The sequence below is a fragment of the Grammomys surdaster genome, unplaced genomic scaffold (assembly GCF_004785775.1).
Source record: "Grammomys surdaster isolate TR1022 unplaced genomic scaffold, NIH_TR_1.0 125896, whole genome shotgun sequence".
NCBI classification, from domain to species: Eukaryota; Metazoa; Chordata; class Mammalia; order Rodentia; family Muridae; genus Grammomys; species Grammomys surdaster.
Window position 1 is genome coordinate 1,138,970 of NW_021620720.1, and position 21,123 is coordinate 1,160,092.

General features: G+C 51.0%; 1 protein-coding gene across 2 annotated transcripts in view; it reads right to left on the reverse strand.

Annotated features, from left to right (window-relative positions):
* The window catches only part of Smad6 (SMAD family member 6), a 70,560-nt gene extending 49,783 nt beyond the window's left edge, over positions 1 to 20,777 (reverse strand). The window contains exons 1-4 of one of the 2 annotated variants that reach the window (XM_028752373.1): positions 20,328 to 20,512; positions 18,905 to 20,240; positions 10,460 to 10,516; positions 5,631 to 5,708 (exon numbers count right to left, since the gene is read on the reverse strand). In XM_028752373.1, coding sequence (XP_028608206.1) covers positions 5,631 to 5,708; positions 10,460 to 10,516; positions 18,905 to 19,724 — 955 coding nt within the window. In that variant the 5' untranslated portion in view covers positions 19,725 to 20,240; positions 20,328 to 20,512. Of the gene's footprint in view, positions 1 to 5,630; positions 5,709 to 10,459; positions 10,517 to 18,904 lie in introns of both variants that reach the window. The other variant, XM_028752372.1, reaches the window with a different exon arrangement.
* Positions 20,778 to 21,123: the final 346 nt, after the last annotated feature.

Genomic DNA, 21,123 nt, shown 5'->3' on the forward strand with positions numbered 1-21,123 from the left:
TCAAGCCTGACAACTGAGTTGGATCCCTGGGTCCCACATGGGTGGAAGGAAAGGAGCAACTCCTGGGAGCTGTGCTATGGCACTCAAACTCATACACGTGTGCACATATGAACACACCACGTGTGCACATGTGAGCATACCACGTGTGCACGTATGAACATACCACATGTGCACGTATGAACATACCACATGTGCACATATGAACATACCACGTGTGCACATATGAACATACCACATGCGCACATATGAACATACTACATGTGCACATATGAACACACCACACGTGCACATATGAACATACCATATGTGCACGTATGAACATATCACACATGCACATATAAACTCACCACATGTGCACATATGAACATACCACATGTACATATATGAACATGCCATATGTGCATGTATGAACATACTACATGTGCACATATGAACACACCACACGTGCACATATGAACATACCACATGTGCACGTATAAAGAAACAATGGCAGACTTCTAGCTATCCTTTAAAGCCCCACTTGGGTAACCCCCTCTTCTGAGACTCCTGGCTGCCTCTCAACAGGAGGCTCCCAACTGCCTCCTACCACGGCACCTGATGTGGGCACCTGGAGGGCAGAATTGATACAGGTCTCATCTCCAGGTTAGGTACCTTTAAGAGCCACACCCTCACACAAGACTACACCTTTCTGACCAGAGGTGCAGTTACTGCCTTCTTTAAAGGCCATTTTACTATTGTCTCCCATTCCGCAAGTAGAAAAACTGAGGGGCAGGGTGGCTAAGCAGCTGCCCCCTCTCAACTACTCAGGTGGCAGAGCAGAGACTTGAACCCGGAGCTAACTGTTACGAAGCCTCTGCCGGGGAGATGTGTGCCGGCTGAAGCTGCCAGAGTCCTTAGGGACACAGAGACAGAGGCTGTTGCTAGACAAGACCCGTGACCCCGACAATCAAAGAGAGACAGCAACATTGTCTCATCTGTATGGAACTGAAAATGTGGACAAAGGGCACACAGCTGAGAGCCAAGAGCCACGGGACAGAGCGCAGGTGAACAAACAACACAGGGCCACCTACTTCTTGGCTAACTCCAGCCACCAGTGCTTGCTGTATGGCTCACAGCCAGTCTCTTAATCTCTCTGAGCCTGTCTCCAAACTGTTAGCTTGGAGAATGAGAACATGGATAGGAGGGCCAGGGTCCCTAAGGAGCTTCAGATTAGGTAGACACCCAGATCCAGCTCAGCCCCAACCACCACAACAGTACTGCCTACTCCTGAGGAGGGTATGCTTCCAGTGATATAGCCCAGACTGAGAGGCTAGCAAACACAGTTAAGGCCAACAGAAGGGACTGCCTAGTCTCCACTACAGGCAGCTTATATGGGATAAAGAAAATGCTGGATTAAATAAACCTGACCAATTATCCATGAGGCTCTGATTAGTTACCAAATGGTAATCGTGGGGTGTACAGATACCAGCCAGGTGCCCCAGCATGGGACTGGGCAGGCCTACATGTTCAGTGGCCTGCCACCTTGAGTTCTCATGGAATGACTACAGTTCTTCCTTCTCTCGCCCACCCAGGGTACTCTCTTCTTCTAGGTTGCAATAGAGGATGCTGAGAGAATCTTGCCCATCCCACCAGCTCTCCTCAAACCACCAGTTCCCACTGCCCCCTCGCGCTGCACTTCTATGACTGAAAGCATACTCTGCCTTCCAAAAGAGGATAACTCACAGCCACCCACACCGTAGTGTGAGTACCTTCAGCTGATCATGCTTAATCCAACTGTACTGAAGTCAAGGGAACAGGAAAGAGATGTCAGTGCTTTAAAGAAGATGCCCAAGAGGACAAGGGGTCCTTAGCTAGCCAGAGGACAGTACCCCAGACCCAAGTGAAGCAAGAAAATCACAACCCCAGAGGGCCAAGAACACCCCCAAAACAGACTTCAAGGCTGGTGATTTTATCCAAATCTCACTGAAGACACTGGACGTGAGGTTCTACGGGATCTGGTTGATGGTGCATGTCTAATCTCTCCCACCTGAGTGACCTTGGTGAAGTCACCTGTACCCTTTGACCTTCGGTTTCCTGTGTGGATCACAGGACCTGACTGAGAGCCCATGCTGACAGTGGATACCTACAGTGACTTTGGATAGCCAGGAGATAGTACCCCAGACACAAATGAAGTGAGGACACCATAGCACCAGAGTTCCGAGTGCACCCCCAAAAGAGGCCTCATTCTGTCAAATTAGAACAGGACCCCCTGCTTCCCTGGAGCTTCTCATGTGTCCTCGTCTGCCTGGGCCTGTGACTGGTTCCCAAATTCTGCCATCCCCCTATGTGGCCTTAGTCACAGGACAAGAGGACCGAGAGACAGGAGGTTTGGCCAGGCTGTGATTGTCAGGCTGGTCTAATGTGAGAGGGACCAGGCCCTCAAGGGCACAATCCATCAGGACACAGAACAGAAGGATAGCACAGTCGTTGTCTGGTGGGCCTCTGTGTTCTCTAGGAGATTTGCTCAGTGGTTGCACAGAGAAGCGGGGTCCTGTGTCAGTGCGTTCTCACTGCAGCCCTGGCACTAAAGTTACTCCACCCAAGCCTCCATGAGCAAACTGTGAACAGGACCAGGAACGTGTACTGTTCCAGAAGGGACTCTGTAGGGACAGTGGGAGAATGGCAACTATCTTCCTAAGTGGCCAGTCAAGACGATGAAGAAGAGTTGGTACTGATCTGAGAGTGGGGGTCGAGAGACACCAATATCATCACCAACACCGCAATCACCCTACTGGTGGTCCCTGACCATCAAATGTCTTGGCCTGACCCACTCTGCTCCTGGCCTTTCTGATTTCAAATCCCCCCCATGCCCTCCTGTGTGACATCACTATCCGAACAGGATGAAGTAGTCATGACTCTCCTATCCATCAAGGCCTGTGGTCCCCTGGGACTTTTCCCCACCTGCCAAGGACCCCCGCCCCTCTAGCCAATACCAACACAGGAGGACACAAAAACCATTCCACTTGCTTTCTCAGACCATCAAGATTCCAGCCCAAAGCCCATTACACAGCATTCCCTCCTCCCTCACACCCCAAACTTTCTTCTCACATCTTTCAGCCTCTCAGAATGCCAACCACTAGACACCTTTTTTTCCTTTTTGTCCCGTTTGTTTTCAAGACAGGTATCTCTGTGTCGCCTTGGCTATCTTGGATCTCATCCTATAGACCAGGCTGGTCTCGAACTCAGAAATCCACCTGCCTCTGACTCCCGAGTGCTGGGACTAAAAGCGTGCACCACAACCCGCCCAGCCACTTTTATTTTTCCGTGACAATCAAGACCAACAGTGGCCTCTTCACTGCCCAGTACTACAGGATCAGCTCTGAGATATCTGGGTAGACGTCCCCAGCACAGGCTACCCCAACACAGTCCAGTCTATGGTCCCCACATGTGCGTGGGGTGCAGGAGCCTGGTTGGGGGAAGGCCTCCTGCAGGTGTGCTTTGAGGTCCAGTCCTTCAAACAGGAACCAAGCAGAACCTGCTTCCTCTGCAATCAAGGAAGCTCACAAATGCAAATGCACTGTGAAACACACACCACACCACACACATACACGCACACACACGTTTCCACAGTTGACAAGGAAAAAAGATGTAAAAGCACCCATTTATCCTGCAACCCAAGGGCACCAAGGCAATTCCCCTGACTTAACAGCCATGAGAGCTGGCAGGGACCCAGAATCATAAACTCAAAAATAATCAGTGTCCCTTCATTTCAGTCACATGTGGCTCTGCCTGCATGCCGGAGGAGAAAATGGTCTATGCTGTAACTTGGCATCACGTGGCTGAATCTTTTCTCTCCACCCCCTGCCCCCATCCCTCAAGACAGGGCTTCTCTGTGTAGCACTGGTTATCCTGGAACTCATTCTGTAGACCAGGCTGGCCTCGAACTCAAAGATACACCTGCCTCTGCCTCCCGAGTGCTGGGATTAAAGCAGTGAGCCACTACCACCACCCGGCATCCTGCCTGGATCTTTTGTTTTTTGTCCTTTTTTTGTGATGAGTCTCACTATGTATCTCCAGCTGGCTGGAACTATAGACCAGGCTATAATCTGTATCACAAATGTTTGCCTGCCTCTGCTCCCTTGCGTTCTAGGCTTAAAGGCGTGGTGACACGCAGCTACCTGGGCTAGATCTTTAAGGGATCAGAGAGCAGACAGGAGTCGGAGATAGGAGACCTGGATTCCTGTGTCACGTGGGCCACAAGCTCACCGTAGGGTTTCAACTTCTGCCTCCATCTCTTAAAACAACCACAGTCCCGTGGTCTCTTCCCAGGAACTCAGGAAGACCAGGAAATGGACAGGGAAGAGCTCTAGGCTAGGGAAACAGAGAAGTGTCTGGGAGCAGCCAGCATTGTCACCTTAAGACTCACAGGAGCACAAGAAGTGACAAAGGGAATTCTGGGAATATAGTCATCAGGGTACACTGAACTAGCAAGGAGCTCAGGTTCCTGTGGCCACAAAGGCTATGTGGCCCTGAGGGACACAAGGAATCACTACACGTATGGGTTGACAGCCCAGCTATCTTGACACAATGTAAGGCGCTGGGTTGAGCCTGGCTCACCCTGGTCACTCATCCCCACTACTCTGCTTTTATGCTTGGATGTAGAGCCAGGAGAAGATGCAGAGGCTCAGCTAGCTACCCCCCACCCCAGGCCACAAGCCCAGCTGCCACATGGCACACTCTACTGATCATGCTCCCAGAAGGCCACAAGGACCTCAGACACCCAAGTCTCCTGGTCCTCCTGCCCCAGTTCCTCCTACCCAGCCTCTCATATGAAGAAGTTCCCTTGAATCTGAGGGGTCTTAGGGCCAGCATCTAGGAATTTCAGACAGTCAGGGGACAGCACCAAAGCCAGGGGTTCCGTTCCTTCCTCCGGCTTCTTGTCATGTATAGGGCACAAATACGACCAGCTTTTAGCAAACTCCCCCCCTTGCCAGTCTGCCCAAGCTATCCCCTTGGCTTACCCACAGCCCCTCCCCCAGAGCACGGAGGGAAAAAGACCCACCCACCTTGAGGTCTCCTATTACAGAGAAGTGTCCCAAGCTACAATGATGGAGAGACCTTTCTAAGCCATGGAAATGGCAGAGACATGGTGGAGAACCCAGTTAAACCTGGCGAGTTATTATCTTCAGGTCCCCATCCACGTAGCTTTGGAGCCCAAGCTGGCATTAAACTCCTCTCTGGTTTCAGCCTCCTGAGTACTGGGCTGACACGCATGTGATGCCGCACACATTTCTTACCTCCAATAACACCAGCAAAACACACACACACACACACACACACCATCTTTCCATTTACAGAGTGGGCGAATCAAGTGAACAAAAATCACAAGAAACGGCCGGGCGGTGGTGGCGCACGCCTTTAATCCCAGCACTTGGGAGGCAGAGGCAGGCGGATTTCTGAGTTCGAGAGTTCGAGGCTAGCCTGGTCTACAGAGTGAGTTCCAGGACAGCCAGGGCTACTCAGAGAAACCCTGTCTCGAAAAACCAAAAAAAAAAAAAAATCACAAGAAACCAAAATCCATTCCACCAACGTACCCGCACCTCTTCCCATTGGTACCGCCCACAGCGAGGAGTAAGGAGAAATATGCCAACCTGAGAATTCACCCGGAGCAGTGAGGAGGGAGTTGGTGGCCTCGGTTTCAGTGTAAGACAATGTAGAATCGGACAGATCTGTTCAAGGAGGAAAAAAAAAGAGAAATCAGTTGGCCAAAAGGCATATGCATACAAAGGGCAGATGTCCTGGGGGACCACGTGTTTATTAGTTATTTGTTCCTGTAGCCCAGGCTGACCTTGATGCCAATACCTAGCCAAGGATGGCCTTGAACTCCTGACTCTCTTGTTCTCACCTTCTAAATGCTGAGATTGCAGGCCTGAGCCATCAAAGCTGGAGTGTGCAGCACAGGGAACCAAACCCAGGACTTCATGTATGTCAGGCAACCACTTACCAGCCGAGTTACAACTCCAGCCCCCTCACAAGTTTCTGATGTCACTCTAGAACCCAGTCTCAGGATCACGCCAAACCAGGCCAACTATCTAGCCTCAGAACCCTTCTGGGAAAATGCACACCACTGTGACCCCTGACATAAGGAAGAGTCTCAGATGTCCTGACCGTGGAAACAGTCTGTGTTCAGGGGACTGAGCAAGCACCAACTTGAAGCCTGTTTGGGTAAGGTTAAATTAAGTCCCTGAACAATTCATAGCTGCTAAACTTAATCACAACCATTAAAATTCTTGAAGTTGTTCGTTCTTGCTTCCTTCTCTCTCCCCTTCCTTCCTTCCTCCCGGAGCTGGGAAGCTTAAGAAGTCGCTAGTCACTTCTGCTCCCACACGCTTCTCACTAAGGCCCAAGTGTTTGCTCTCAGATTAACTTTTGCTATCTCTCTCAACTCTCCCACTCCCCAACATCCAAACGGCCTGTGGAGCTTGGTTTTGCATTCATGCTTGATTTTAAAAGCAGGCTTAATTAAGCACTTCATATGGCATGCATCGTCGGCCGTCCCCTGCCCGCGGTGTGCGCTGAGATGGAAGGGAACGTTTTCTACCTCACTGGGTTCATAAACTGGTGCTCTGGGGAATGGGAAGAGTTGGGAATTTTTTTCCTCTGAGGACTGGGCCTCTGCTACCAACAGTATGAAGCTGTGCCCAGTAAGGGACAGACAGGTCTGTCCAGGAGTTGAGACACATGGACCAGGAAGCCCATAAGTTTTTCAGCTCACCCAGCACAAGCCAGATCTGGCTTGGCTGGCCCCAGATGGCCCAGCAGCCACCAGGGGCTGGGACTCCTGGAACAATTCTCCCAGCTTAGGCTCTAGCTAGCCAGGATTCCATTTCATTTTGCAGAAAATTTTTCCTTTTCCCGCATGGCTTGCAAAGCGGTAAAGATGAAACAGGACCCAATTCAGCTTTTTTCTTTTTCATTTCCCGATTGCCAGATGCTGAATTTGATTTTGGTTCTTGGTCTCATGTCATCAGAGAAGCAAAGAAGTAAATTGATTGTGTGTGTGTGTAATTATTATATAATATATAGAATATATAATAATCGTATAAATAATAAAAAGGGAAACAATGCAAGGAAAAGGAAATAATAATTTTAAAAAATATTGTACTATATCTCAAGGCACAAAAAAATTATCTGCTGTATTGAAGATAAAGATATAAGAAAATCATCAAAATAAACCCTTCAGCGCTGAAGTGGAGGATTTAGAATTTTGCACTCTTCGTATGTATGTGTGTTTGCATGTTTGTGTGTATGCACGTGCACACTGTGTGCGTGCGTGTGAGTGTGTGTACACACCAGAGGTCATCTCTGGGTATCAGTCCTCACCTTGCTTTTTGACTTTTTGAGGCAGGGTCTCACTGGCCTAGAGTCCACTGAGTAGGTCAGGCTGGCTGGCCAGCGAGCGAGTCCCAGGGAGAACTCCTGTCTTGGCCTCCTCTGTCGCGGGACAGGCATGTACCACCAGACCTGGGGATTGAACTCATGTCCTAGCACTTTACTGATTGAGCTATCTTCCCTACCTTGAGTCTGCATTTAATACCTAATGTCCTGAGAATGTCTGGAGCCTCATGTGAGGCTCGGTGAGGGGGCCACGGTGAGGGGGCCATGGTGAGGGGGCAACGTTGAGGAAAGGGCTATCCCTGGAATCTGGTGTGCTATCTTTAGCTTCCTTTCAAAGAGTCAGTATTTGAAATACATAAAAGGTGTGGAAGGTTTTGTTCTTTAAAATGTCAAATATTGCTAGTACTGAGCCCTCCACCAATCATCTGAAGGAAAAACACCAGGTCACAGGTTGGTTGGGTCCTATGACTTTTAAAAAAATTTTTTTACTTGTATTATTTTTAATTATGTGTAAGTACGCGTCTCCATGTATTTGCTGAATCTGCAGTTACAGACAGTTCTGAGTTCCCGATGTGTGTGCTGGGAACTGAACTGCTACATCCATAGAGGTAACACCCAGTAGCACCCAGAAGTTTCCAGAGAGAATAAAAAGGGCAAGTAGCTTCTACTGGTTGAAGCTAGCTACTGAGTACCTGTCACACACTTGCCAAGCCTAGACTTTCCACTGAGGCCCTCAAAGGCAACCTTCCTGTGGTGGCTGCTATAGAAAGAGATCTCTCTCCCAGCTGCTTGCTATCACCACCTGAAGCCATTGAGGGGGCCCTGGGTGGGATCTGGAGCCCCAGTTTAAGATGCACCTCCAGGAACAACTGGTGGTATTAGGGGTCACCACCCTTTCCTACAACAGAGTTAAGCACCCTCCACCACCACGAGAGCCTCACCACTGCTTGCTCAGCTCAGGGTAGCATGAAGGAGTAACAGCGGTCAAGGTGGAGGAGTATGGCCTTCCCACCACCGACATTTTGTTGCCGTTCATGAGGAAGTATTCTCGTAACTTTTTTTTTTCACCACGTCATTTAAAAAACAAAAACAAAGCCAGCCACAGTGCTGCACATCTGTAATTCCAGCAAGCAGGAAGGAGGAGTCTGAGGCAAGAGGATGGAAAGTTTGAAGGGAAGCCGACTAGACTACATAAGAAGATCCTGTCTCCATCAACCAGTTTGATTCGATCAGACCAGTATAAGCCATTCTTAGCTCTCATGCTAACATGAAGTTCTGTGAGCCCCAGGGAGAGCCATCTTTGCTTTCTGGAACTCAGGAGCCCCACTGTGAAGTAATGCAACACCTGATAGCATTTTTTGTTGTTGTTGTTGTTTGGTTGGTTTTTTCGAGACAGGGTTTCTCTATGTAGCCCTAGCTGTCCTGGAACTCACTCTGTAGACCAGGCTGGCCTCGAACTCAGAAATCCACCTGCCTCTGCCTCCCAAGTGCTGGGATTAAAAGTGTGCGCCACCACTTCCCGGCTTCCTTTTAATTTTTAAATGGTCACTCTCTAGGGCTTTTCTGCTTTTTCCTCAGGCTGACTGACAGTTTCTCCGGCAATGAGCCTGCCATTGGCTATGAACTTTTGAGTGTTTCTTTCTCTAATGAAGCAAGGCACCCTCTATAGGACTTAGGAGATTCCGAGGCTGGTCTGTGGCAGGAAGATGGGGAAGCCATGGCCTGAGCTGAGCTGTGGCTGAGCTGGGTCAGTCTCTCAGCCCTGCAGTTCCTCAGCTAGAGTCTCCCTCTCCTCACTCAGCTGGCTCCCCCTCATCTACCATACGACCATGACCCCACTAGTTCCCAGACAAGTAAACAAAGCTCCCGGGCACAGGGCTCACAGCTGGAACAAACATCACTGCTCAGTCACTGCCTCCCACACCCACGAGGGACAGCCTATGCTCTATTTTCCAGGGATCAAACTCCTCAAGCAAGTCTAGGGTGTCTGTATCTCTGACTTCACTGGAGATGAAGGGTTGGAAGAAACTTGGGGTAGCTACCTGAATCCATGACCCAGAGAAGTGACCTTCCAGCCAGAGCTCACACTCTTGAGAGTGAAGGCTTCTACCGGAAACGGTGCAAGCTTATTCTTTGTGCTCACATGGAAATGTTCTAGCACCTGTACCGTGCCAATGCACTTTGGAGGCCTGGGCCTCACAGAAACTACTGGTCATAGAGTTGCTGTGCTGGACCTCTTAAGACCAGCTCACCTGCTACTGGAACTCCACAGACCACATGACTACCCTGCACCCACAGAGGAGAGCACAGGGCCCAGGGCATCTCTGCTTTTAAATAGTCAGTTAGTTAGTCAGCTAGCTGTGTATAAGTGTGTGTGTGTGTGTGTGTGTGTGTGTGCATGCCTGAGTGTTTGTTTGCATGTGCATCAAGTGCATACAAGCACTCCTGGAGGCCAAAAGAGGGCACTGAAGTGGCAGGCAACTGGGAACCACCTGATGCAGGTGTTGGGAACCGAACCCAGATCCTCTTGGATGAGCAGCAAGTGCTCTCAACCCATGAGCCATCTCTCCAGCTTCTCATCTGCTTTTTAAAATGTATGTGTGAACCCCAGAACATAGGCTGGCACTTAAGACTCCAGGCTATACAGAAAAGACAGCTTGCCATAGCACAGAACTTGTCTGCAATGACATACCCTCTCCACGTATCTCCCTCAGAGGCAGCTAGCCTTCTGTCCACCTGTTCAGGTGGGAGACAAGGACAGGTATAGCTAAACAAAGACTCTATACCCTGTGTGCCTGTCATACTCTCAGTTAACACACTGGTGGACAGTAACCCAAGTCTGGGGGAAGGAAGGAAGAAAAAGAGACCCAGAAATTCCAACCCACCTCCAAAGGACAGCTTAAGTCAGAACCCATTTATCTCCCACAGGCCCATGTTTAAAGGTCACAGAGAGGTTAACGAGGAGCCTGGAATTTGAAGATGTAAATAGTCTTTCTGCAACAGCCGTGGGAGTGTTTGTAAAACTTCACCCTGTTTGAAGGCACCCAATTCAGCCCACCCATCCAGGGGAGGGCACACTTACCCAGTGGCTTGTACTGGTCAGGAGGAGACAGTCGAGAATAGGGGGGCGGCGGTGATTCTAGAAGACAGGATACAGCATGTCACACCTGGTGTTCCACGTGCTTTTAACTATCAGTTTCCTCAAACCCCAGGAAGTCTCCCATGTCTCCCAGCATCTCCGCCGCCCAAATCTAAAGGGCACGGACAGCCTGGGGCTCAGTCCCTACTTGTGACACCTGTGCTTGGTGAGCTCCAGCAAGTTCCCTCACCTCTCCAAGTCGGTTCCTCAACTAAAAAAAAAAAAAACAAAAAAAAAAAACAACTGGGGTGATAATCATAGACCTCTCGGTTTTGCCAGAAGGGCAAAAGATAGCGTATGCAAAATGCTTAGCACAGCTCTTGGTCACACCCCCATAAACAGCGCCTTCATTATCGTCACAACTAAAAAACACTGGTGACAAGTCAGCGCGTGCACGTGGGCTGCCGTGCATCTGGGTTAAACACAGCTTACAGTCTCTTTAGTGTCAGCGCAAGCCACACAGCACACCTTGGATATACTTATACCAAAATATCATGTTCCTTGTGTGAAATAAAACCTGAATGGAGGCTTCCTCAATTTTCATTTGCACAGCTCAACAAGTTAAATCAGAATTCAGAAGGTCCACACATGGAAATGTGGTTGGGGAAGGGGGCGAGGTTGGGGAAAGCCAGGGGCTAGTGAGATGGCTTAGCATGTAGAGAAGCTTGCTGCCAAGAATAAGGACCTGAGTTTGATCCCCAGAACTCACATGGCGGAAGAGGACGACAGATGGTCTGGAGTTGTCCTCTAACGTTCACATGTGTTTCGTGCCATGTATGCACCCTCGCTATATACATGACAACGATAAAATTTTTAAGGGCTGGAGAGATGGCTCAGTGGTTAAGAGCACTGACTGCACTTCCAGAGGTCCTGAGTTCAAATCCCAGCAACCACATGGTGGCTCACAACCATCTGTAATGAGATCTGATGTCCTCTTCTGGTGTGTCTGAAGATAGCTACAGTGTATTCATATATAATAAATAAATAAATCTTTGAAAAAAAGATTTATTAAAAACAACAAAAATAAAATAAAATTTTTAAAAATTATTTTAAGCCACGTTAGAACCATCATTCCTAGTGTGAGGAGGGATGGCAGAGCTACTGGGGCCCTGGAACTCCCCACATTTTTAGGCCAGTTACTTCCAGCCTCTGGTCTTAGTGTCTCATTTTGTAAAGAACGGCCAGGAGTGGGTCCTAGCCTTCCAGCTCAGACTCTGATTCCTAGTTGTCTATGGCGTTTGCCTTCCGTTTGCCTAAAATACTCCTCTTTCAAATCATATCCTTTGCCTTCTGAGGAATTTCTTAGGCTCTTGCTTTACCAGGGAAGTAACAATTTGCTCTACTGAGTAACAATCTAGGTGAATGAAATGACCCTCCATTTTCTGTAAATGAAACCAAACCCCATCAGATCCCAAGCTAAAGCAAACTCCATAGTAATAAAGGAGTAATAACTATTATTAGGTGGCTATCAGGAATGACACGGGAGTAATGAGTGTTTTCGCAATTATAATAAGGCACCATTAGTTACAGGGGCATTAGTTACGAGTGCTCCATACACCCAAAAGAGGCCTCCCTCTCCTGCCCCAACCCTGTCCTCTGCATCCAGAAGTGGCTTCCACAAAGTCAAGGCTCTGAATCTAAACCAAGGACTCTCCGTTGACATGAGTCAAAAAGGAGAGTTCAAATCGGGCAAAGCCACTGAAGAGACCAGAACATTCACTCAGTGCCAGACATTTTTTCTCCTTCTTCTTCTTCTTCTTCTTCTTCTTCTTCTTCTTCTTCTTCTTCTTCTTCTTCTTCTTCTTCTTCTCTTCTTCTTCTTCTTCTTCTTCTTCTTCTCTCTCTCTCTCTCTCTCTCTCTCTCACACACACACACACACACACACACACACACACACACACAGGGTTTCTCTGCATAGTCTCAGCTGGCCCAGAACTTATTCTATAGACCAGGCTGTCTCTGAACTCTGCCTCTGCCTCCCAAATGCTGGGATTACCTGGCTTCAAAATTTTTAAAATATAATTTACTCTTATTTCATGGCATTGGTATTCTGCCTTCATGTATGTCTCTATGAAAGTATCAGATCCGCGGTAACTGGAGTTACAGACAGTTGTAAGCTGCCATGTGACTGCTGGGAATTGAACTCAGGTCCTCTAGGAGAACAGCCAGGGCTCTTAACCACTGTTCGTTCTGATTCTTACAGACCTCAAGTACACGACAGTTAATCATCCTCATCAAACACCAGTTTCAACTTACTTTTTTCTCAGAGATCAAAATAAATATATAAGATGGTATCCATGTTCCTATTTTGCTTATGGGGAAACGCCCTGGCTCCCGATACCCAGGACAATCAAGGCTGAGCTGGGATTTGCACCCAGGTCTAACTTCAGCTTCACTGTTCCAAGAGACCGAGGACCAAGGGCCCCTCTCCACCCAGTGCTCGCATAGGGTTTCCAGGCCAGGACAAGAGTGGGAGAAAGGATCTGAGAGCCAAAGGGGACCAATCAGTGACCTCAAACAGGACACAGGGAGGAAGACTATGCACTTTCAGTAAGAGCTATTTCACTTGCATTCATTCATCCTAAGCCCAGAAGCCAGACCTGAGAGAGGTCCAGCTACACAGCATGGAAAGGCATGGAGCTCTCAAGGAGAAAAGACTGAGCCTGGATCCCCACCGCATAGAGGAGTCTGAAGCCTGGTGAATGGAAGTGACTCCCAGGCAAACTGGCTGTGGGGGCCAGAACTGGAGTCGGCCTGGTGTGCACACCCTTTTTTTTACAACCCCTGAAACCCCAAGGTGCATGGTTAGACATCTGCCCCCACACCTGTCTCCAGCAACAGAGGTAGTAGCAAGAGTGTAGCAAGCAACTGTTACCATCCCAGTCTTCCCCATCTATTGATATCTCTCCCCTTTCCCCCCCCCCCCGTGTGTGTGTGTGTGTGTGTGTGTGTGTGTGTGTGTGTTTTGAAATCTCTTACAGCCAAGGCTGGCTCTGAATTCAATAGACAACCAGGAATGACCTTGAACTACTGACCCTCCTGTCTCCACCTCCTGAACCCACGACAGGCATATCCCTGCCCATCCCTAGTACTTCTTACGGGGACTTTACCTGAAAGAAAAAAAAAAGGCAGAGGAAAGAAAGTCCTCGCCTTGTTTCCCCCAAGGAAGCAGCCACTGCTACAATCCCAACTGAGGCAGAGTTCCTAACATCGTGAGACAGAAAGAAAAACCAATAAACCAGAACTGCAGACATGCAGCCAGCGAAAGACAGCTAAGCTTCCAGGAGGGACTTCATTTAACCACAGAACCCTCTAGAAAGAGCAAGGTTTCCAGTCAGCAGCCCACAAAACACAACTCTAGCTCACCTGATTCAAAGGGGCCTGGGCTTCACTTGTTCACAGAGTCTTAATGCAATACCTCAGGCTAGCCTCAAAGGTATCCCTGGGTCTCTGCCTCCTAAACACCGAGGTTACAGGCATGCCACACCAAAACAAAGAATCTTAATTCCTTTTTATTGATAGAGCACCTGACATCCCACCAGGAAGGACCTGCCCAAGGCTATACTTGAAGGCAGCTGCATAAATTATCCTGTTGCTGTTGGAGACCAACACTAGGTAATCTTTTTATTTAAAGAGAGAGAGAGAGAGGAAGAAAGAAAGAAAGAAAGAAAGAAAGAAAGAAAGAAAGAAAGAAAGAAAGATGGAAAGGAAGGAAGGAAGGAAGGAAGGAAGGCTGGATGGTGATAAGGCACACCAGAGGATATCCCTAGCCCTCTCTAACAGGACGGGCAGATCTCTGTGAGTTCAAGTCCAACTTGATCTACACTGATCTACAGAGTATGTTCAGGACAGCCAGGGTTACACAGAGAAATGATGTCTCTAAGAAAAGAAAAGAAAGAAAAACATGATATAGGAGGTATAAACCCACAAGATCCTCTCTCTTTTTTTTTTTTTTTTTAAAGATTTATTTATTTTATTTATGAGTACACTGTAGCTATCTTCAGACACACCAGAAGAGGGCATTGAATCTCATTATGGAAGGTTGTGAGCCATCATGTGGTTGCTGGGATTTGAACTCAGGACCTCAAGAAGAGCAGTCAGTGCTCTTAACCACTGAGCCATCTCTCCAGCCCAAGATCCTCTCTCTTAAAGTATACAATTTAGTGGTTTTGGGGTGCATTCGAAGAGTTGCGTGACCATCACCATGATCTAATTATAGGAGATTTTCATCACCACAAGAAGAAATCCTATCCCCATTAACAGTCACTTCCTATACTCCAGCCCAAACCCCAGGCAACCACTAATCTACTTTTTGTCTCTATGGATTGCCTACTCTATACGTTTCACATTCGTGGAATCACACAGGCCTTTTGTGTCTGTTTCTTTCACTTAGCACAAACATTCGTTCCCCAGGTTCATCCACGCCATGGCATGTGTGTGCACTTCGCCCTTTTTCATGGCTGGATGATATTCCATTGTGTGGCTACACCACACTCTGTTCATCCACTCATCAGCTAATGGACACTTGGGTTGGTTCCACATCTTGCTGTTATGAATGATGTGCTGGGAACAATACCAATAATTCTTACCTGTCGCTCCCACTCCCTCCCACACAGCCTCCAGGATTCGGGAGAATGGAGCCATAGGAGGTGAACCCTCCACTAGTTGAGTCACAGGATCAGAGGAGAATCTTCTAGTTGACCCCCTAGCTCTTTGTCCCCTGTCTAGAAGATGTCCTACTTATTGTTAAGAACAATATTGATCTGGAAATTATTAACATGTGCTAAACTCAAATAGAACAGTTCCAGTCTCTGCAGATTCCTCTGAGAGAACTGGACATGGTCAAGAAAAAAAAAAAAGAGGAAGACATCAAAAACTCCAAGCCCCTCGGACCTCCAGCCCCAGGCAAGACTAGAAGAACCTCCCCTAACTTCCTCCAGAAGCTGAGTAGTCAGCCAGGAGCCAAGAACACCAGGACTCAGTCCAGGCCTGCCCAGCCCAGCCACCCTCTGGTCAGCCTTCAGGGACTACTTAGCCTTCTGGGATCTAGACCTTCATTTGAGGCCAGAAAAAAGTTCACAGCCTCTCTCTGCGCCTGGCGGGAGTTTCCATTTGACACTTTCCACTCATCTTTTCAAGGCAGCTCTTTGCTGTAGAACAAGATCCACATGCTTGCCTGGACCTCCGACTTTTCTTTCTCCCAGAGGGTGATACCCGGGCTGCCGTGAATGGAGGGGGTGGGGGAGGGGCGCTCCTGGGCGTCTGTTTCTTCTTCCTTCTGAACCTAGGGCTCTGATTCCAAGCTCCAAGATCGGGAGGACAGAAAAGGAGCTCCTGGCTCTTTAAGGCTGAAGGAGCCTAACTGCCCAGATTCCCCCAGCAGCCAGATAAACAGCGCAGCCGGCTGGCGCCAGCAAGAGGCAAACTGGGCATTATCACCGCTTCCTCACCTCCAAGAGAGGAGCGGGGAGCAGACAGGCAGACCGAGGGGCCGCGAGGGGGCGGGGCCGGGAAGCCCAACTTGAAATTGATCTCATTTCAAAGGGATAATGCCAGGCCAAATAAAAGGAAAAACTTTCTAGCCCATTCTAATTCCTCCAGGCCTGGCCTGGGAACCCTGTGTTTTCCTAGGCAGCCTCCTCCAGCCCTTTAGAAGCTCTCGCGCTCTCTTTCCCGGGCACAATTTGGATAATAGTAATTTACTGAATATAATTACAGAAAAAAAAAAAAGTAGAGAAGCAAAGAGCAGGAGATTCATTCCAGAGTTAATGGATACTTGCAGGAGAAAGGAACTCTATAAACAGGTCAGAGCTGTGATTAAAGTATTTCTCCACATTTCCGTCCACATAGGCAGCCACCAAACTCAGCGCTGCCTTTAGTCTTAAACAGAAAGGGCCCAGGGAAAGGTAACTCCCAGAGGCCCCCAGACTAAATCATGCACTGAGACTGGTACTCTGGGTGAGGCCTCTGTGCATAACACCAGTTTCTGAGACAAAAGCCCAAGGAACCTGTAATCTGCCCATCACCACCTCTTCACCTCAGTTCAGGCCAACTCAGAACTTTACAGATGGGAGGTCAGGGCCATCCACTTGCCATGCTCAGAAGGGGACCGACCACACTTCCCACAGGTCTTGACACTGGGACTCCTTAAGGGTGGAGGCCAGGCACGAATGACTGGTGCTGGGTGTTCCCGTGCACTTTATTCTAGTGGTATGCCCAGTCAGTCAGTCTGTCTGTCTGCCTGCCCCATGCCTCAGCCTTCTTCCCTGAGCTGGAAAGTTGGGAGGAGCGGTCTCCTTATCAGGACGCGCTCGGCTGAACCCCAGCTATGTGCCCGCCCATTTCTAGGAGCCAGGCTGGCGGCCAGCCCCGGGGGCGGGGTGGGCAGCAAAGGGCTTCCCCCGGTCCTCAGTCCCAGGGAAGGCAAAAGGGTCAACCAGGCATACTGGAAACCCTTGCTTCTTTCCCACAACCAGTCTTCAGAGATATCCCCAGTTGGCTGACTAGAGTCCTCCTAGGTTTGTAGCTTGCAATACCGGGGAACAGACACATGCTGTATGGCGCCCCCCCCCACACACACACACACAAAGGGGAAGAGCTTCAAGGGGGAGGCAGGGAATTAAGTTCCAATACTCAGTTCAGTTGAACATGTTTTTAGAGCCCTCCTACACATACACAGTCTTTCAAAGTCACTAAGCCTAGGTCTATAGTTGATCTGGTCTCCCTCGACTTCTCAGTGGCTAATCAGAGGCAACTCGAAGGGCAAAGAGATGAACTGAGTGGGTCCTAAGGCCTCCAGCTTTTCACCCCTCCTTTTCCGGTCCACCCACCTGAGCAAGCCCTCTTTAGGTCCACCCCCTCTACGGAGGCTGCTCCAGGTTAAAGGCAAGGCCTCCCAGAGATGATCCAGTTACATGCACGCCCACAGCCCTCCTGGAGGCTCAGACCACTGACCTAGCCCCACCCCCTTACCTCCTCACTTCTTCCCACCTCTGAGGAAGATTTCTTGACAGCATGAATCCGACTCTGTTCCCTCCCCACCACACACTAACAGAGTACCTGGTACAGAATAATGCTTAACAAACTTGTTAGTACTGTGACTTGGTGACAGGGAAAAAAAAATTCACTAGGGCCTAATTGGAAGAATGTAGTGGAGTCTCACCATCTATCTTCCACTAAGAAACAAAAATACAGGGGAGGCAATACAACCACCTCCTCCCCAGAGATAGCAGTCCCCTCCAGGGGAAGCTGTCAGTGAGCCTCCAGGCACAGACAGCCCAGTGTGGGCACAGGCCAAGGACTACCCAAAGCCTCTACACTGAGCCTGGAGGGACCGACCATGAAGGAAGCACATCGGGAGCCACAATAAAGGCAGGGAAACTTCCTTTCTCTTTAAGCTGCTAGGCCCTCATCTATACAGGGTCTCGAGAAGACAAGCTTCCTAAGCTGCCGGTCTGCACCTAGTGAGGAGACCGGAGAGCTGACCAAAGCCAATAGCCTGTAACTACCTGTTCTATTTTTCCTTGCAAATGCAAAACCCCCAACACCTTGGATGTATTCACCTACTCCTATAGTGAGTGGTCCTCATGGTACAGTAAGGGGGGGTGCGCGCCCGCGGGAGCGCGCTCTGGCCTGTCAGGGCTCTTCATCTGTCCTCACCTCTGCTCCTGCACCTGAGCCTGCCTAGCTAAGCAAGGCAAAGGTAGGGTGTGTGCAGAAGATCCCTGGAGAACAAAGGGGCCAGTTCTCAGGGTAACAAAAGAGCTAGCAGCCTCTGACTCCCAGATGCCTCAGGTCCCTCAGAGGTAAGCTAAAGGCCAGAATTAAGAGCCATGACAGTGGAGGTGCCTGGCATTCCGTCCCAAAGGATGTTGGAAACGAGGAAATTGCCCTGCAGAGTCTGGGCTCAAACCACAGAAAGGGACAAGTTTGCAAACACTTCTGGCGCTCGGCATGATTTCCCTACAGACAGCTTCACAACCATACCTACCTGGGTGGAGAAGAGCAGATCGGAGTATAGAATGTGCTTACAAATGCTAGAAGCTGGGTACCAACTGAGGTGAATCCCCAAAGGAGAGGTAGCACTTACTCCTTTGGGTTTTCCACGGCTTACTATCCCGTTTCACAGAGCTCCAATCTATTTAAAAGTCCCAGAGGCTGCGTACGGAAATCCAAACGTGTCCCTTCCTCACTTCGCTGGAGCCACAAAATAAAGTTACCATTTGAAATTACAGACATCTACCCCTCAACTTTCCTCAATCCCCTGCAAGCTCCCAGTACCGGGGTGGAGGGGTGGGGGCATCCCTAAAGTATCCAACAAAGAGGAGGCCGCAGAAAGGGACCAGAAAGATACAGTCGGAGGTCGAAGCGACCCCGCGCGCGCTCACCTGGCCCGCAAAGCCGGCTGAAGTGGTAGGGGTTGCAACACACCGTAGGCCCGTCGGCGGCGGCGGCAAAGCTGTGGCAGCCGCACAGGGGTTTCAGCTCCACTGCGTGCTGCAGGTCTGGCCAGCGGAAGAGGCGGCCGAGCAGCAGCTGCGGTGGCGCGGGCTGGCCGCCCAGGCGGAGATCGGCGCGGGGCACCAGGACGCAGCCGCCCGGCACGCCGCCTCGGGACTCCACAGCCTCCAACAGCGTGTCCAGCGAACGCTCCTTGAGCCGCTTGAGCAGCGAGTACGTGACCGTCTTGAGCTCCTGCTCCAGGAGCAGCAGCCGCGAGCGGGCTTCGCGACTCCGAGGCCCGCCGCCCTCCTCCGGCTCCGGGGACTGCCTGGTGTGGGGATCACCAGAGTCCCGGGGCGCGCCTGCAGCGTCCCGCTCGGAGAAGAGACAACAGGTCACCGTCTCGCAGTCACTCTCAGGCAGCCAGCCCGGGCCTCCAGGCTCGGCCACATCCAGCGGGGAGCCCCCAGCTCCGGCCCCCAGCTCGGAAACGGGCCTCGGGGGGCCCCCCGTGCGCCGGCGCCTGCCCGCGATCGGGGCGCCTCGCGGTCCCACCGCGTCCCGGGGCCGCCGCGGGGCTACCGTGCGGACTTCGGAGCGGCCGCAGCCTCCGCCCTCTCGTGCCCGCGGAGCAGGCTCAGCTCGGCTGCCCAGGCTCCCATCCTCGTCGCCACCACCGCCGCCGCCGCTGCCTTCCTCCCGATCAGGGACCACACGACTTCGCCAAAGTCGCCGCACCAGCCCCGAGCGTTTAGACCTGAACATACGATACCCTTTGGCGCCTGGGGTGGTGGGAGGGGAGGCGGTCTCCGGTTACCGGGGGTCCGTTCCCTCAACGAGGCGCGGGCTGTGCGGGCCGCAGCCCCACATGAAGCTCTGCCGCGGGGTGCCGTGCAGACCGCGCACAGCCTGTCGTCGAAGGGACACCGCAGGGCTGCAACATGAGGGAACTCGCGCCGGGCCGGGCCAGGCCGGGAACACGCGCGCTGCTGAGCCGCAGTCCGCGAGGAACCAGCGGGCTACATGGATCGCGATGGGCCGGGACTGCTCAACTCCAGCAGCTTTGGAGCCTTAGAGAAGCCACCCGCGAAACGATGCTAGAGACACCCTGCATGGGCCGGCGAGCCTTCAAAAGTTGCGCGGCTGGTACGCGAGCACAAAGCGCTTGCGTCGTAGCCCCAAATGTGTCTGCACAGCTCTCCCTTCAAAAGCCAAGCGTTATGCTACATGGGCTTTCCCTGCAGGATCCGAAACTAAGACTTGTGGATAACTCCCAGATCCCTGCAACAAAATAAAAATAATAAAAATAAAAAGCAAAGCAAGAAAAAGGTCCCAAACAAAACTCAAAATGCTTGGATTTGCACGCACGAAAAGCAATTCCGTCTCAGGTCCCTGGCGCTCCGTGCACTTGGGGCAAGTCTCTCCTGAACGCGGGTGTCAACACATGAGTGGAAGCCGAAAGAAAAAAAAATCCCAAAGAGCTGCTAGGAATCCTTAATTAAAACTGCAATCCACCGAGGCAGAGGTCGCAGCCCGCCCCACGCTGCGCTGGGTCGCTTCGGGCGCCGCGGCTGCCGAGGTCGCCCCCCTCCCCCCTCCACCAAAGTGCCTCCTGGTGGCCCCGCGGTCCCAGCGAGGTTTGGCGAGGCAGCGCCCGGCGGCTCTTTCTCTGGGCTCAGCTCCCTCGCTCGCTCCCCCGCTCGGCGCTCTCTCTCTTTTTTGTTCTCCTCAAACGCACACTGAGGGCCCCCGGAGGAGCGCCGCGGAGTCATTGGCTGCCTCCCATCATATGCCAGTCTAGACACTTTGGCGGCTCCGCGGCGCTGATTGTTGCGCAAACAAGGTTTCAAGTTTCTTAACTCTTAAAGGAGAACACGTCCCATTGCTGAGCCCGAGGCTCCGAGGGGGCTGGTTCCCGGGGCGGGCCGAACCCGGGCCCCCGCCCCTCGCCCGCCCCAGCACCCCCGCCCCGAGGCTGACAGTGCCCGCGACTCGCTCTCGAGCTCACGTCGCGCCTGGGGCACGGATACCAGCGGTCCCGCACACGCGCTAACAAACACTCACACCCTGCTACCCAGCTCTGCTGGGTGAACCCACCGCGACCCGGGCTCCAAGGCGGCCCTTTGCCTCTCTCTGGCTTGTGCCCAAACTTGCAAACGTGCAT